Below are 13,518 nucleotides of genomic sequence, written 5' to 3'. Positions count from 1 at the left end.
CATTTTTATTATAATAATAATAATAATAATAATTAGTACCAAATTACATAGTCCTTTCCAGGACTTCATTTCCTTTTTTCATTATTCTGCAGTTAAATATCAGTTTTTTTTCCAGGGAGTTAAGGGAAAAGTGTCACCACATTTTTTTGGTGTCAGCGTCAGTTTCACTTTTGTGCATCAACACACCAAGCTGCAATCTGCTGTTAAATGCTGAGAGGAGAGCTGTGATTCCACCTCTCAATAGGGTTGAGTCAGTGTCCTGTTGTGAAATGGCCTACTGCCACCGTATCCAAAGCACATTTTGAGTTTTCTGCCTTTAGATTCAGACCCATTACTTCCAATGGAGGACCATTGACCGTCACCCTCTCCTGTTTATTATAAAAACCTGTATGTTTGGTGTGAGCAGCTCAACTTTTATGTTTCATGCTTTTCTCGAAATTATATATATAAATGGATGAATAACAATAACAATGTCATCAATTTTATTCTTTATTTTTGTCAACCAAGTTGTTGTGACAAGTAACCATCACAAAGAAATTGATTGATATTTAACAGTTAACAATCTCAAGTCGTCAAGACATATTTGAACATGTTTCTATATGAATCCGTTGTAAAACTAGTAAAAATACTCAATATCGAAAGGAAAGAGCATACTTGTTGAAATACAACAGAAAACACATCTGAAATGTCAGTTGCGAGACTCTTTTCTCTGCAGGTTCGTTGTTTGTCAATGATTGCCACAGAACCACATGATCACCTCTCACTGTCCCCTGGTATACGTGTGAGAATGACTGATCTGTTAGTGAGCCAAGATTAGAGAAGTTAACAAGCTACAATCATATGATTCAGTTCCTGAATCTGAGCTCTGTCTTATGACATCTGACTGTAAGGATTTTAGATTTCAATCCAAAACACTGCACACAAACCCCAGAAAAATCTGTTTTCAACACTACTTATTTAAGCAGTCAAAAACACAAAAGTCTTCAGGATGAGTTCCACTTTAAAGCTACTGTACAGTAACAGTGTCTTATCAACTAAGCCAGAGCTCTCCTTTTTATAACTGATTAGAAATCTCAAACATTTTGATCACCTGTAGTGTCATTGTTTAGTAAAATACAGGGAACTGTGTAGTAGTTAGAAAAAAAATGTCCGTCAAGGTTGACCAGGAAAACAGAAAATTACAGAAACAAACCGTAATATGCCACAAGCTCCGCGTGACTTTCCGTCGCTGAGTGTTGCACCTCTGCTGTGTTAGCTTCCAATGCATTTTAGGATAAATAAACAAAAGAAGAAGAGTTTAAGCAAGCAGCACTCCATTTTTCACATGCATCGCTCACTTAGATGTTTGCTGTTTGAGAAGATTAGCAAGACTGTGCCTCAGAAACGGAACATTATGTCCCCTTTAACACAAAAGAACCAAATCATACACACTGTCCCAATGGTCAAAGACAAATGTTAGAACTTTGTATGTCGAGTTACATTTTTTTTTCTTTCCCCGAGGCCGAGTTTGTGCATGAATATTTCAGTTTCCATATCCAGCCCAGTGTTCAAATTTTCACAAATACTAGCCCAAGGCAACACGCTGAAATCAGTCAATCAAGTAGTTTCCCCATTTGGTATCAGGAGATCCTCTTAACTCAGCCAGAGGATGGAAAAAATCCATCCTCTGGCTGAACTGTCCATACCATCAGATCTTACTCAGGAGAGGAAATGAGATGAAATAACCGAGGACAGAGCCAACAATGACCCCGAGGAAGATCCAGGTGTTGTAGGACATGACGCACAGCATCAGCATGTAGCCCAGAGACACCTGCAGCATGTGGAGGACTGTCTGGATACTGTGCAGCAACCAGCTGCAGGGGAAAGAGAGGAGTACACGACTTACACCAGGTACTTTACCACAAATACTTTATTCAGTAAAATAGTATGAATCCAGTATATATATATATATAAAAAAATATTGTCTGGACAGACGAGCAGGTGGGGTTATTGCTCCAAACAACCTTAGATTACAAAGCCACAAAGGCACAACGGGGCGTGGACTGGGAGTCCTGCCAGTCAAAATATATATAGACATATGGACCGAATTTCTTCAGCAGTATCCTGTACCTGGAGGAAGGTCATAGCCACACGAGAAAGACGCTATCTGCTGAAAAGACTCTTGTATGTTTATCAGAGCTGCTAGGGCAACTTGAAGGTCCGACGTATGGAAATAATCCGACATGTTTGTTGTTATTTTCCCGTACTGGCGCATGCCTGTGATGTAAACGCGTACGCGACGAGAGCCACCGTGAGAAGATCGGAGCAGACTTTTGCGTTTTTACCCTTTAGACGGGAACGCGACGGTGGAGCATTTTTAAGATTTCCACTCTGGAGGGCGGTTTCACTTTTTTGTGTTTTTAAGCCCCCAAAACGCCGTCACCGTCTAAACGAAAGGCACATCTGATCAAATATTTTTGCGTTTTCACCTGCAAGCGTTGTCGTGTAAACGGGGCCTAAAACTCTTGTGTTGACGGAGATCGTGTTTGTCTCAAAGCGCTGCTTAGAAATGAAATCGTAGTAGTGTAGATGTGGCCTTTGCTACTCAAGGACTTAGGTTACATATTGTTTTTCGGTTCAATCATTGACACTTTAACAGAAGCCATTCAACAGAAAGGGAGGTCAATGAGTTTCACATAGTGAATAATAGTGGGTGCGAAATACTGCACTCAGTATGAATGGAGGTGTCCAGATAAACACAAAGCCACAAAGACAACCGCACACCGCTACAAAAGAAAGCTGTGGAATGTGGAATCACTGAAACCACTTTATCTCTACATGTTGCATTTAAAAGAAATGCTTAATCAGGGTCAAGAAAGCAGAGAGAATATAAATGCTTTACATGTAAGATTAAAGTTAGAGTAAGTCATGATTTTTAAAAATGCACACGGTCAGTCAATATATAATAATTTTATAATATATAAAATATAATACTTCACATACTAAGTCAAATGTATGAGATAAAATGCTTACCATTATTATTTTTTTTACCATTACAAAACTTTGTATCATTTTACTGGCAGAAATGGGCTTTCATAATTTCCTGACCTATAGAACTGCACTAGTTATCATTTAATCTGATTCCAATAATGTTTTTATATTCCATTATTTCGTTTGCAGTAAAAATCCATAAGAAAAGACAAAATTATCACATTGCAGACTATATACATAGGTTCACTTGGCCCTAGTTGTGTTTCACAAGGAAAGTGACCTGTGTCTGGTGTTCGGAGTGGGAGGGGGTGCCTGCATGGGGGTCAGCGAGGACTCGGAGGGGCTGCTCTCCAGGGCGGAGATGCTGTCGCTGCGGACGGATGGGGGTGCGGCGTACGGAGACTCAGACTGGGCCAGCTTAGAGCTGAGCCCCAGCCACACCCTCCACACTTTGAGCACCTCGTAGAAGACGGTCAGCAGAAAGACCACAATCACCGACAGCACCATCCCTGGGCGCACACACACACACACACACACACACACACACACACACACACACACACACACACAGTGTCCCAAAGTCTCTCACGTGATTCCTTAAAGTAATTCATTCACAACATTTACAGAGGCTAATATTATTGGCAAATTTTAGCATATAACAAATATATTGGTATCAGCATATACTGTACTGAATGTTGGCCAATAATTACCTAAAACTGTTGTACAGAGTAGGGCTGGGTATCAAGTCACAAAACGTTTTTAGTACAGGTCCTTAGCATTGTGTATTGAAAGCTCCCAAGTATCAAACGTTGGCAACAGTGCTTGGTCAGATTCTAATTTTGTTTACTTCCTTGATGACATATTTTCTGTCATATGAAAAAAGGGTTTCATAGAAAATCATGTTTACAGTCTTCAAACTGAGGTGCAGCTCAGTATATACTGCATCTTGGTCACAGTTCTTTAATAACCACATTTTAAAGATTCTTACAACAAAAATGTGTTCATTATTATGCATTTATGTTAAAAAATGAATGCTGGGTGATTTAGTTTTTTTTTAAAACTCTGAAATATTGGTATTGGCTTTAAAATCCCAGTATTAGCCAGGCTCCAATACTGAACAAACAGTGAAAAACATTATACATCATTCTGCAGGAGTGGTTTGAGAAGTTTTTTATGAATGTTCTGGGTAATTTTTTTTTTTTTTTACTATGAAACCAGGTCAACGTTTGAATTCCCAGGAAGTGATGTGACTCCAAACTGATGACAACTGCTGCACAGCACAAAGGAAAAGCCTACCAACTTTTCAAGCGTGCAGGCATGAAATATGCTTTTTTCAGTGGAACATTCCTATTAAAAGTACAGTCTTGCGTCAGTTTGATGTGATGTCATGTAAACTTCTCCTGGGCATTTAGGAAAAAGGACAGTCTCTTGACTCAGCACTACAGTATGTTTTAAAGCAGCCATATTATGCTCATTTTCAGGTTCATAATTGTATTTTAAGGTTGTACCAGAATAGGTTTACATGGTTTAATTTTCAAAAAACACCATATTTTTGTTGTACTGCACTGCTCTCTCTCACTGCTGCAGATCCTCTTTTCACCTGGTCTCTGTTTTAGCTACAGAGTGAGACCTCTTTTCTTCTTCTTCTTCTGTACTATCTTTGATTGCACTGCACATGCCCAGTAGCTCAGCTGTAGATCATGTCAGCTAGCTAGCTCCATAGACAGTAAAAGAAAGGCTGTTTCTACAACTTTGGTCAGTTACAAGGCAGGATTAGCTGGGAGACTTCTAAATGAGGGCGCACATGTAAGTAGTTCTTTTGTAGATTATGGTGAACTTGTGTGTTGTAGCAGTGCTTTGCTATTGAGAACGAGGTAGCATGCTAGCGTTAGCATTAGCATTCTAATGCTACGAGCTAATGGTTGCGGTTAGCCTGCTCGTTTCGGCTTGTGACGTCACAAGCCGTGCCGATTTTGAACAGCACACCCAGAGACTGAAGGCAGGACACATTCAGAAACCGTATCTCACTCTAAACAGCATGGATGGATTTTTTTCAAAGTTTGTATGCGTGTGGAAGCACCAGAGACACAAAAGAACACCCCAAATCCCAGAATAAGCGGTTTTTTCATAATATGGGCACTTTAACTAGATGAACCGGTTCTAGGGACTGCTGGGAGATCCTTTGGGAGCAAACGCCTCCTCTGAAGTGAAGATGCTGTGTGTGACACTCTGCATCTTACCTGCCGGCCCGTGCACATCCCAGAAGTCAAACAGCAGCGTCACGCTGCTCGACACCCCGAAAGTCATCTAAAAAGCAAGATGAGAAAAATATTAAAACCTCTAAAACACCTATGTGCTGTTCACTGTTTTTTTTTTTTGTTGTGTATTTATTTTTATTGTTTTCGTAACAAAGAAGTACAAACATAGTAACAATAGATGGTGGTGTTACACAAAACAGAACAGGTTACTTGACAGGGGCTGTCGACATGCGACAAGCAGGACAAAGACAAAGAAAATGGCACAGCGACAGGGTAGCACAAGTTTAGATTTTTGACATTAAATCGAGGAAAGGTTGCCAGATTTCAAAAAATAATTCCACTTTAGCAGACATGATGTACCTGATTTTCTCCAAATGTAAGACATTACCCAGCTCCCTCAACCACATTTCAAGTGTAGGAGACCTTTCAGATTTCCAGGATTGTAAAATCAGCTTTCTGGCTAACAATGTTGAGAGCAAAATAGCCTTAGCTTCACAACTACTCCTTACACTATCTGGATTGGCCGCACCGAACAATACGGTGAGTGGGTCTTTTTGTTCCCTTTTTTCCCGTCTCTTTCTGCTCTATTTATTGCTGTTTTTTTCTAGTTAATTGTGTGACTGTTATGAGAAAATTTGAAAATAAAAGTATAAAAAAAAGCACCATTCCAATTCTGAGAAACTGAATTATTGCAGGACCAGGTATTACAACGCTGACCTCAGCCTCTTTCCAACCAACATCAGTCAGACTGAGAGCTGCTGCACTGCTCTGTGATCAGTGACTCAGAACGTCTTTGATTACTGACCCAAGCAAGCATTACTCTCTTTTTTACGTTTTATAAAAAGACCCAGACCCTTATAATAATGTACTTCTCAACACAAAGATTTACATTTCAGAATAAATTACAGGCAGATAATAAACAAGAGGCATCGCTAAAGAACAGTAAAATATATGCATGAAAAAATGTAAAAGAGATACACTTCTATTATGGGAAACTGGTGATTCTTCCTGACAGAAGACAACTAAACAAGCCTGGGACAAGCAGTGTTCTATTGTTTCTTCACTTTCTCTGTTAGGAAATACTATGCGCTTGCAGAATTATCTCCATATTCTTTCATGCTGCACTCAAAACCTCCTCTGTTCTAGATGTTTGGATTCCTAAACTAAATTAAAAAAAAATGTAATTTACGCCGTTGCCAGACAATCGCAGGATGTATTGTGCCACAAAGGCACACTCTGTTCTGCCCTGCTGCTGTAGATGTGTGACTGACAGAGGAATGTACTGTTTGTGTGTGTGTGCATGTGCGTGTGCATGTGCCAGGCTCTTTCCTGCTAATGCACCACCTGTCCTGGCACGACTGTTTCTCACCAGCTGCACACTGGTGAAGGTCTACATAGATCTCCATGATCCAAGTCGATTAATTATTCATTTTTAGTAATTTATAAATGAATCGATCGACCAAATAGTTAAAGGTGCTGTAGGTAGGATTGTGAAGATCCAGGAAAAATTTGAACATCAACAACTTCTCAGTCCCTCCCCCCTTTTCTGCTGAAGCCCAAAATGGTCTCCTTAGCCCCTCCCCCCACAAGGGAGAATGAATGCGTGTGCATGAGCAGTGATTGACACGCAGTTAGACACCCCCCTCTGGCTCTGATTGGTGCATCTGAACAGGGAGCTGTGGGTTTTTGCAAATTGCACTACAGGCTGTAGGTGGTGCCAGAGGAGCCAGATTTCTTTTTAAATGATCTGCTTCATGTAGTTCTACTGGAACATAGGGTCAGTTTCAGCAAATATGACAGAAAGTTAGTTTTATAAGTCGTACCTACTGCATCTTTAACAGCAACTCTAATAATCCATTAACAATTGAAATCATGTATCAAGCATAAAGGATCTGGTTTGAGTTTTTTTCTGTTTTACATCATACTAACATACTTGGGGTTTTGGATTGTTGGTTGGACAAATCAAGCATTTTAAAAATGTGACCATGGGCTCCGAGAACATGTGATGGGCACTTCTAAATGATTTGACATTTTAAAGACGACTACATTTTCCTTTTGCAGTTTAAGTCCATGATATGCCGCTGTGTGATACACGTGTGTGCTGTCTGATCCTGTTATGTGAAACCAAAAGCAAATAAACCCAGAGGCATCCTTGTGATAACCAGGATGTCAGTGTGAATCTTATGATAACATTGTACTAACCAAATTAACTGCTAACCTGAGAAGTTGGTGACATCACCCCAAAAAAGTCTGACAGGGCAAGATTGTCAGAGCAGCGAGACAATCACACAGATTATCAAAGCTAATACATGTTTGTGTGTGTGGAGGTAAAACCAAAAGTGAATGCACTTATAATGATGGTAATAATTCCTAATTGCACCAGGAAGTTGGTCTGTAAACTGTGATGGATGTTTACAACAATCAATTTAACCATTTGTCTTATTTTATCCTCTAAATATGTCTGGCTACCATTGAGGGTTGGTTGTGTGACTGCTCAGGTATCTAACCCTGTCCGACTTGTTTTTAGTGATGTCACCATGTTCCCAAATGTCAGCAATTGGCCTGGTGAGTACAATGTTATAATTAGAAATGACGACCAACCCTACAAAAATAAGACTGGCTTGGCTCTGTGACAGCTGGAAAAGAAGAAAAAAAAACTAATAATTAGTTATTAGCTCTAATTATTGAACTTTGGCCTACTTTAACATATCAAAATGTGCTCACTAAGAACCTGTGAACCACAATCCCAAACTGGCAGTTTGATTTTCTGTGTACTGAATTGTTTTACCTAAAGTAAAATTCTGTGACTTTTATGCACATCATGTCTTTTTTTTTTTTTTAAATATTATTTCTAAAATGATACTTTAAAAAAATCCCAATATATCGCCTTACGCACAGTATCGAAATATATTGCAATATATTGAATCGTGACCCATGTATCGTGATACGTATCGTATCGCCAGATTCTTGCCAATACACAGTCCTAATCTTGCATAATTAAAGAGGTCAAAGCAACAAGTCTATAAATAGTGCAATAGATAGTAGATAGATAAGTATTTCATGCAGCATGAAAACATCCCAAAGAAAGTCAAATATAGACAACTTGAGTCAACAATCCAGTTGGAGGTCAGGCCGCAGGCACAGTGATCATTGTGAGCTTATCTCTCAAAGCGCTTCAGAAAGCAGATATTTGTTTGCCGGGTAAATGCTGAAACTGCAAACCGAGAGAGTAGTGTTTCTACTACAAACACCCTCAGAACACTCTCCGAGGACTGAATCTGTACTTGTACATGCCTTAGCCAACATACTTGACATCCATGCTGAGCATTTTCCATGCACATCCTACAACTTTTGAGATTGTTTTCCATATCTGCCAGGCAGCTGTTGTTGTGCCATTCATGTCCGTAGCCGATGTAAACCAAACTTTGCTGTCTTGAAATTTGTACGTAAATATTTAATCGTCATTTCAACCCGAAACTATTATAGCTGAGATGAAACTTTTTTTTTTTCTGGTGTTGTGGCTCCAAATGCAAAACATCAAGATACAAATATTACAAATGAAATCGCACATTGAAAAACCTGACTGCAGTAAAAGATCGAAAAGTTTGAATTCAAAAAAAGTGCATATGCCTGATGTTGGGCTTTTCCACCTCTGTGTCCCCCCCCTTTTGGGACAATGGCCCTCATTTATGAAACGTGCGTACGACCAAAAACAGGCGTAGGACGGGCGTACGCAGATTCCTACGCAAAGCAAGGGATTTATCAATTTGAACGTGAGCGTAGGCTGCGATATAATCTCACGTCTGGTCTGAACTCGTGTACACAAGTTTTCGAGTCAGTGTGGACTTGCGATGCAGCATATAAAAAGTTTAACAGGAGAAGGAGAAGTCATCAGTTGATCACTTATCAGCAATGGCAGATCTGGCTCTTTTATAAGACCTCTATTCGCCGGTACAACAGTGCACAGGTACGCACACGGGCCACGGTGGAGCGCCACATCGGATTGATTAAGGGCAGATGGCTCATGGTCGTCCATCAGCAGTGGGACCCTACTATAGGCTACACAGCAGTGTCCAGCACAGCCCCAACCGGGGGCTATATGAAGGAGACAGGATATTATTCCTCGCTTTTAAAAAGGTATATTGTTATGTTTGGCAATGATATTCAATACAGGAAACATGACGATGCACAACATTTTTATTTATTCTTCAGGTTTTCGTTTCTCTTTTAAAGTGTCGTTAATGGCCACAAGTGACCGATTTATTTCTGCCATTGACAGAGTTATTTCGGCTTGTTTTTCCAGCCCTATGGCCCACTTTTTCTGCTATCAGGAGACAGGGTCGGGGTGGTGGCCCAGCACGGGGCGGAGGACACGCGCTCTCCCTCACAGTTCTGACTCATGAAAAAAACAAATATAGGTAAACCATATAGGCCTAAGAGATTGCAATATAAGCCTGTATATTACTATAGCATACATATGTCAAGGATGTGTAAATTAAATAAACTTCAGCTGGAGTCCGATTTACCACGGCAACTGTTGACTGCATCAGTGATCTCTTTCCATTCCACATTCTTTCTACAGCCTTTAATACCAGTTTCCAGGCTGCCAAATCAACAGTGCAAATGAACCTGAGATATCAGGATTTCAATCTCCACCTCTGAAAAGTGCCGCTTCTCAGCCGGATTACGTCTCGCCATGTCGTAAATTGTAGGGGCGAGGCCTCAAAACCCAGAATATATTGGGGCGTGATATTTAAATTACGATTGTTTCCAGCCGCTGCATTTATCAGTGTACGACCATCCTTACGCTCTGATTGGTGTGATAGGAACGTTTCATGAATCAAACGTGGAGCCTGTCGTAAGAGGATTTCTGCGCTCATATCTACGCTGGTTTCTACGTTAGGTTGATAAATGAGGGCCAATGTGTCTGACTCCATATAAAAGACCTATATATCCCCGCGCATTTGTTAAATTGGAATTACATTGATCCTAAGCAAGAGCCAAATAAGACGATAAGATAAAGTCAAATACATTTGTTTAATCAGTCAAGCGTCTGAGTTTCAATACACAGTTCTGTGGGATCACAAAGCATGCAGAGACTAAGTTTCCCTAGCAACAGACAAAAAGCCAGAGCCGATCCACGTATCTCTAGACTCTCAGACCTTGTGAGCCCCGATCTAGTCTTCCCCTCATGTCTTATACTTTCTTTCTTGGGCCCCCTCTTCTTCTTCCGCACCGGGACTGCCATCTTCACACAACACCCGCCACGGTGGGGGCCACTGTATTATGTCTCGTCCTCATTTCTTATTATTACTCGATGTACTTGAGGCCACTGTGACCCTAACTATCTTATATTTACCACTTAAGCTAAACCATCTGTGAGTCAGTTTCCTTTATTCGGGGAACCACCATCTCTGTGACAGCACACAACTCTGTGCAATAAGCATACCATGTATACACCAAAACACACTTGGTCTCTTATGGAAACCTTTTACATTCTTATTATATTTATCAGCAACTAGTAAGAACATTATTCTACACTGAGTAAAATGATCCATCAGAAAGATCCCTATTTTCAGAAAATCATATTTTTATCAAAGCAATGTGGCTGTGTGCTAATACAGTGTCTGTTCATTGACTCTGTAATAATGTACTGAACTATGTGGCTGCATGGAAGGGAAAACACATTGAAAATTCTACAAAAAAAAAAAAAAAAACTATAGTTCATTTTTGGAAAAAGCCAGGCAATACTGTGATGCATATAGGATTTAAATGGGTTAATGTAGAGCTGGGCAATAACTCAAAATTAGCATTGTTTTATTATAGTTTCACAAAACTTTATGACCACAAACCTTTAGTTATTAAGGTATTTGTTTTATGTGTTAAGTATTACGTTATTTCAGCCATATTATATGGCCCAGCCCTAGTTAAGTTAGCTCTTTAAAAAAACAGCATAAAGGTTTGACTAGTCTTTTCAAGCTGCGACTGGTAGTGTTACTCTCCAAACGGAGCGCACTGTCTATGTGGATCTACAACCTATAAGTATTCATTATAATCCTCTGGGTTTATTATGGTCTGCTCCCTAAAGTCCATAGCACATGTTCTCACACGCTGACTGACTCAACGCCACACTCTAACACGGAGATAAACATTTCAAATGCAAAAATGTGTCTACAACTACAAACACACAACTTACGGACATCATGGTGAACTTGGTTGCGCACACGCTAAAACCACAGTTATTGACTTCAGTTCCTCATCATAGACGACTCACGGGACAGGCTAGAGTTGTTCGTGTTCAGTCGAGTAGGAACAATTTCTTAAATGTACCACAGCAACAGCAACAGCAGTAGCAGCAGCCAGTGACCCAGCTACTACAGTTAATGCAGCGCCAGCAGAATGAGGAGGAGGCGACCTCCTGACTTCAGACAATAAACAGATGGGCTGACGGTTAATGGAGTTTTTCAGCAAATGGGAACGAAGACCCAGTGCGACTAAATAACCGAAATAGTAGCGATTCATGTCCCATTTAACTCGTCCGGAAACGGAGCTGTTATGTAGCAGGGCGAGTACAACTGACCATAATGTGCATTATCAATTGTTAGCTAATATTAGCCGAGAAATGCTATGGAGAAATGTAGCGTAGCCGAGATTGCACGCATGCGCAAATGAAATCTTCCATTGTTTATTCGCCCCAAATACTTGGAGCACGTGGTAGACGGAGGTAGCCGAAGTCTTTCGGAGCTTTTCGGCTACTCTCGTTGTAAAACTTATTTTATAGTCTATAATTGTTCTGTAAAAAGCAAAAAAAAAAGTTGATTCTGGAAGGAGGCTTATTACTTAAGAGAGATAACCATTACATTATTATTGGAAGCTTACTTTTTTGTTATATATATTTTTTCTTAATTAGGAAAATCATATCAACCAAATCATATCTTTCCCACTGCCATCACTCTACTGAACTGCGGATAAGTGGGGTCATCCCCACTTTGGCCACTCGCCCTCTTCTCTACACATTACATACTTATCATTCCAATATGCATCTTGCACACTATTTTGCACTATTACTTTTTGCACTTTACATCCCACTCCATGTGTACTTGTCTTGATGTCTTATTTGTATATTTGTATTTTTGTATATTATGTTATGTGCCTATATGTATATTGTTGTCTCTATTGTACACTATGTGTCTATATTACTATTTGTCTACTTCTACTACATGTCTATTTGTTACTACTACATGTCTATTTGTTGAATGTATATACCTGCCAAAGTAAAATTCCTTGTGTATGTAAGTATACTTGGCCAATAAAACTGATTCTGAAAACATCTAAATAAATCTTAATCCATAATAGGTACAGTATTGACATGTTTGGAGATTCCAATATACATTATCATTGGTCATACTGTCAACAGTAATGTTTGGCAGCGAGCTCTTAACCAATCGCTAGGTTTCTGGGGCTACGCAGGTATTAACTTCCATTTTATGTCCCATGTTTAAACTGCAAACACACATAAGCATTCTTTAAATGTTCTCTGAACTGGTCTATTTAATGCAAAACACATCTCTGCAGTTTTATCAATATGGATGAAGTGCTTTGCTGCAGCTGCCTACTATCTGAGCCTCACCAAACATCTTTATTCCAGCTTCTTTTTGTTTTAGTCACCATTGCAACTGCTTCTACTGGCTGCCTTTTTGTATGTGCAGCTTTTTAGGACAACTAAGAACTTCCTGTGGTTGTGCACATATTTTCCAGAAATGAAAGACCATTTACACTTACATCCAGCTCTGTAGACTGTGGTTTCTATGCCGTTTCAGCGGTTTTGAGTCTGAACTAACAGAAATGTTTGCTCTTATGTGATGCACTTTTTATTGCTTTGTTGTTGAAAGGTGCTATAATGCTCACTGCCTTTTAAAAGAAAAGGGAAATTAGTTTTAGAAGCATGTTCCCATTTCAGAACCACAAAGCTGACTGTCGACAAACAAGAACATCGTCGTATATTTTTTATTGTTATTCTGTACTGTACAACTTAGATTCGCACTGTATGTTGAAATATTACACTGACTGATTGAGGTGCTACTATTAGTATCTGCATACTGCACCTGTAAACAGTTTTACGTAGAAAAATACAAAACCACTCATCAATATGTGAGAGAAAGTGAAAACAACAACACAAAGAACAAGTGGGTGGGGCTTCATAAAGCTATAGTACCTTTTGGTGGCAAAGAATTAAACAGAATCAGGGTTGATAAAGGCAGCGTGAAATGACTTCAGGGAGTTGTTGCTG

At 39.7% G+C, this 13,518-nt stretch overlaps 1 protein-coding gene across 2 annotated transcripts; it reads right to left on the bottom strand.

Annotated features, from left to right (window-relative positions):
• Positions 1-22: 22 nt before the first annotated feature.
• Positions 23-11,883, bottom strand: slc31a2 (solute carrier family 31 member 2). Of its 2 annotated transcripts, XR_004101210.2 has the most exons (5): positions 11,425-11,883; positions 5,211-5,277; positions 3,251-3,479; positions 1,611-1,853; positions 23-1,450 (listed from the first exon to the last, which is right to left on the bottom strand). XR_004101210.2 is itself a non-coding variant. In XM_031277556.2 (4 exons), the coding sequence occupies exons 1-4, from the start codon at positions 11,431-11,433 to the stop codon at positions 1,688-1,690; spliced, it is 471 nt and encodes a 156-aa protein (XP_031133416.1). In that variant the 5' UTR covers positions 11,434-11,883; the 3' UTR covers positions 23-1,687. The 2 variants fall into 2 exon arrangements, 1 of the variants encoding a protein (XP_031133416.1); XM_031277556.2 differs by having other exon boundaries at positions 23-1,853.
• Positions 11,884-13,518: the final 1,635 nt, after the last annotated feature.

The sequence above is a fragment of the Sander lucioperca genome, chromosome 14 (genome assembly GCF_008315115.2).
Source record: "Sander lucioperca isolate FBNREF2018 chromosome 14, SLUC_FBN_1.2, whole genome shotgun sequence".
In the NCBI taxonomy this organism is placed as follows: Eukaryota; Metazoa; Chordata; class Actinopteri; order Perciformes; family Percidae; genus Sander; species Sander lucioperca.
Note: the sequence above shows the minus strand (reverse complement) of the source record. Positions and strands in the feature narration are given on the sequence as shown.

Excerpts from the sequence above, each read along its gene's own strand:
- slc31a2 (XM_031277556.2), bottom strand. Across the intron at positions 3,480-5,210 it reads GGATGTGCACGGGCCGGCAG|GGATGGTGCTGTCGGTGATT; the intron begins GTAAGATGCAGA and ends GTGTGCGCCCAG. Across the intron at positions 1,854-3,250 it reads ACTCCGAACACCAGACACAG|CTGGTTGCTGCACAGTATCC; the intron begins GTCACTTTCCTT and ends TTTCCCCTGCAG.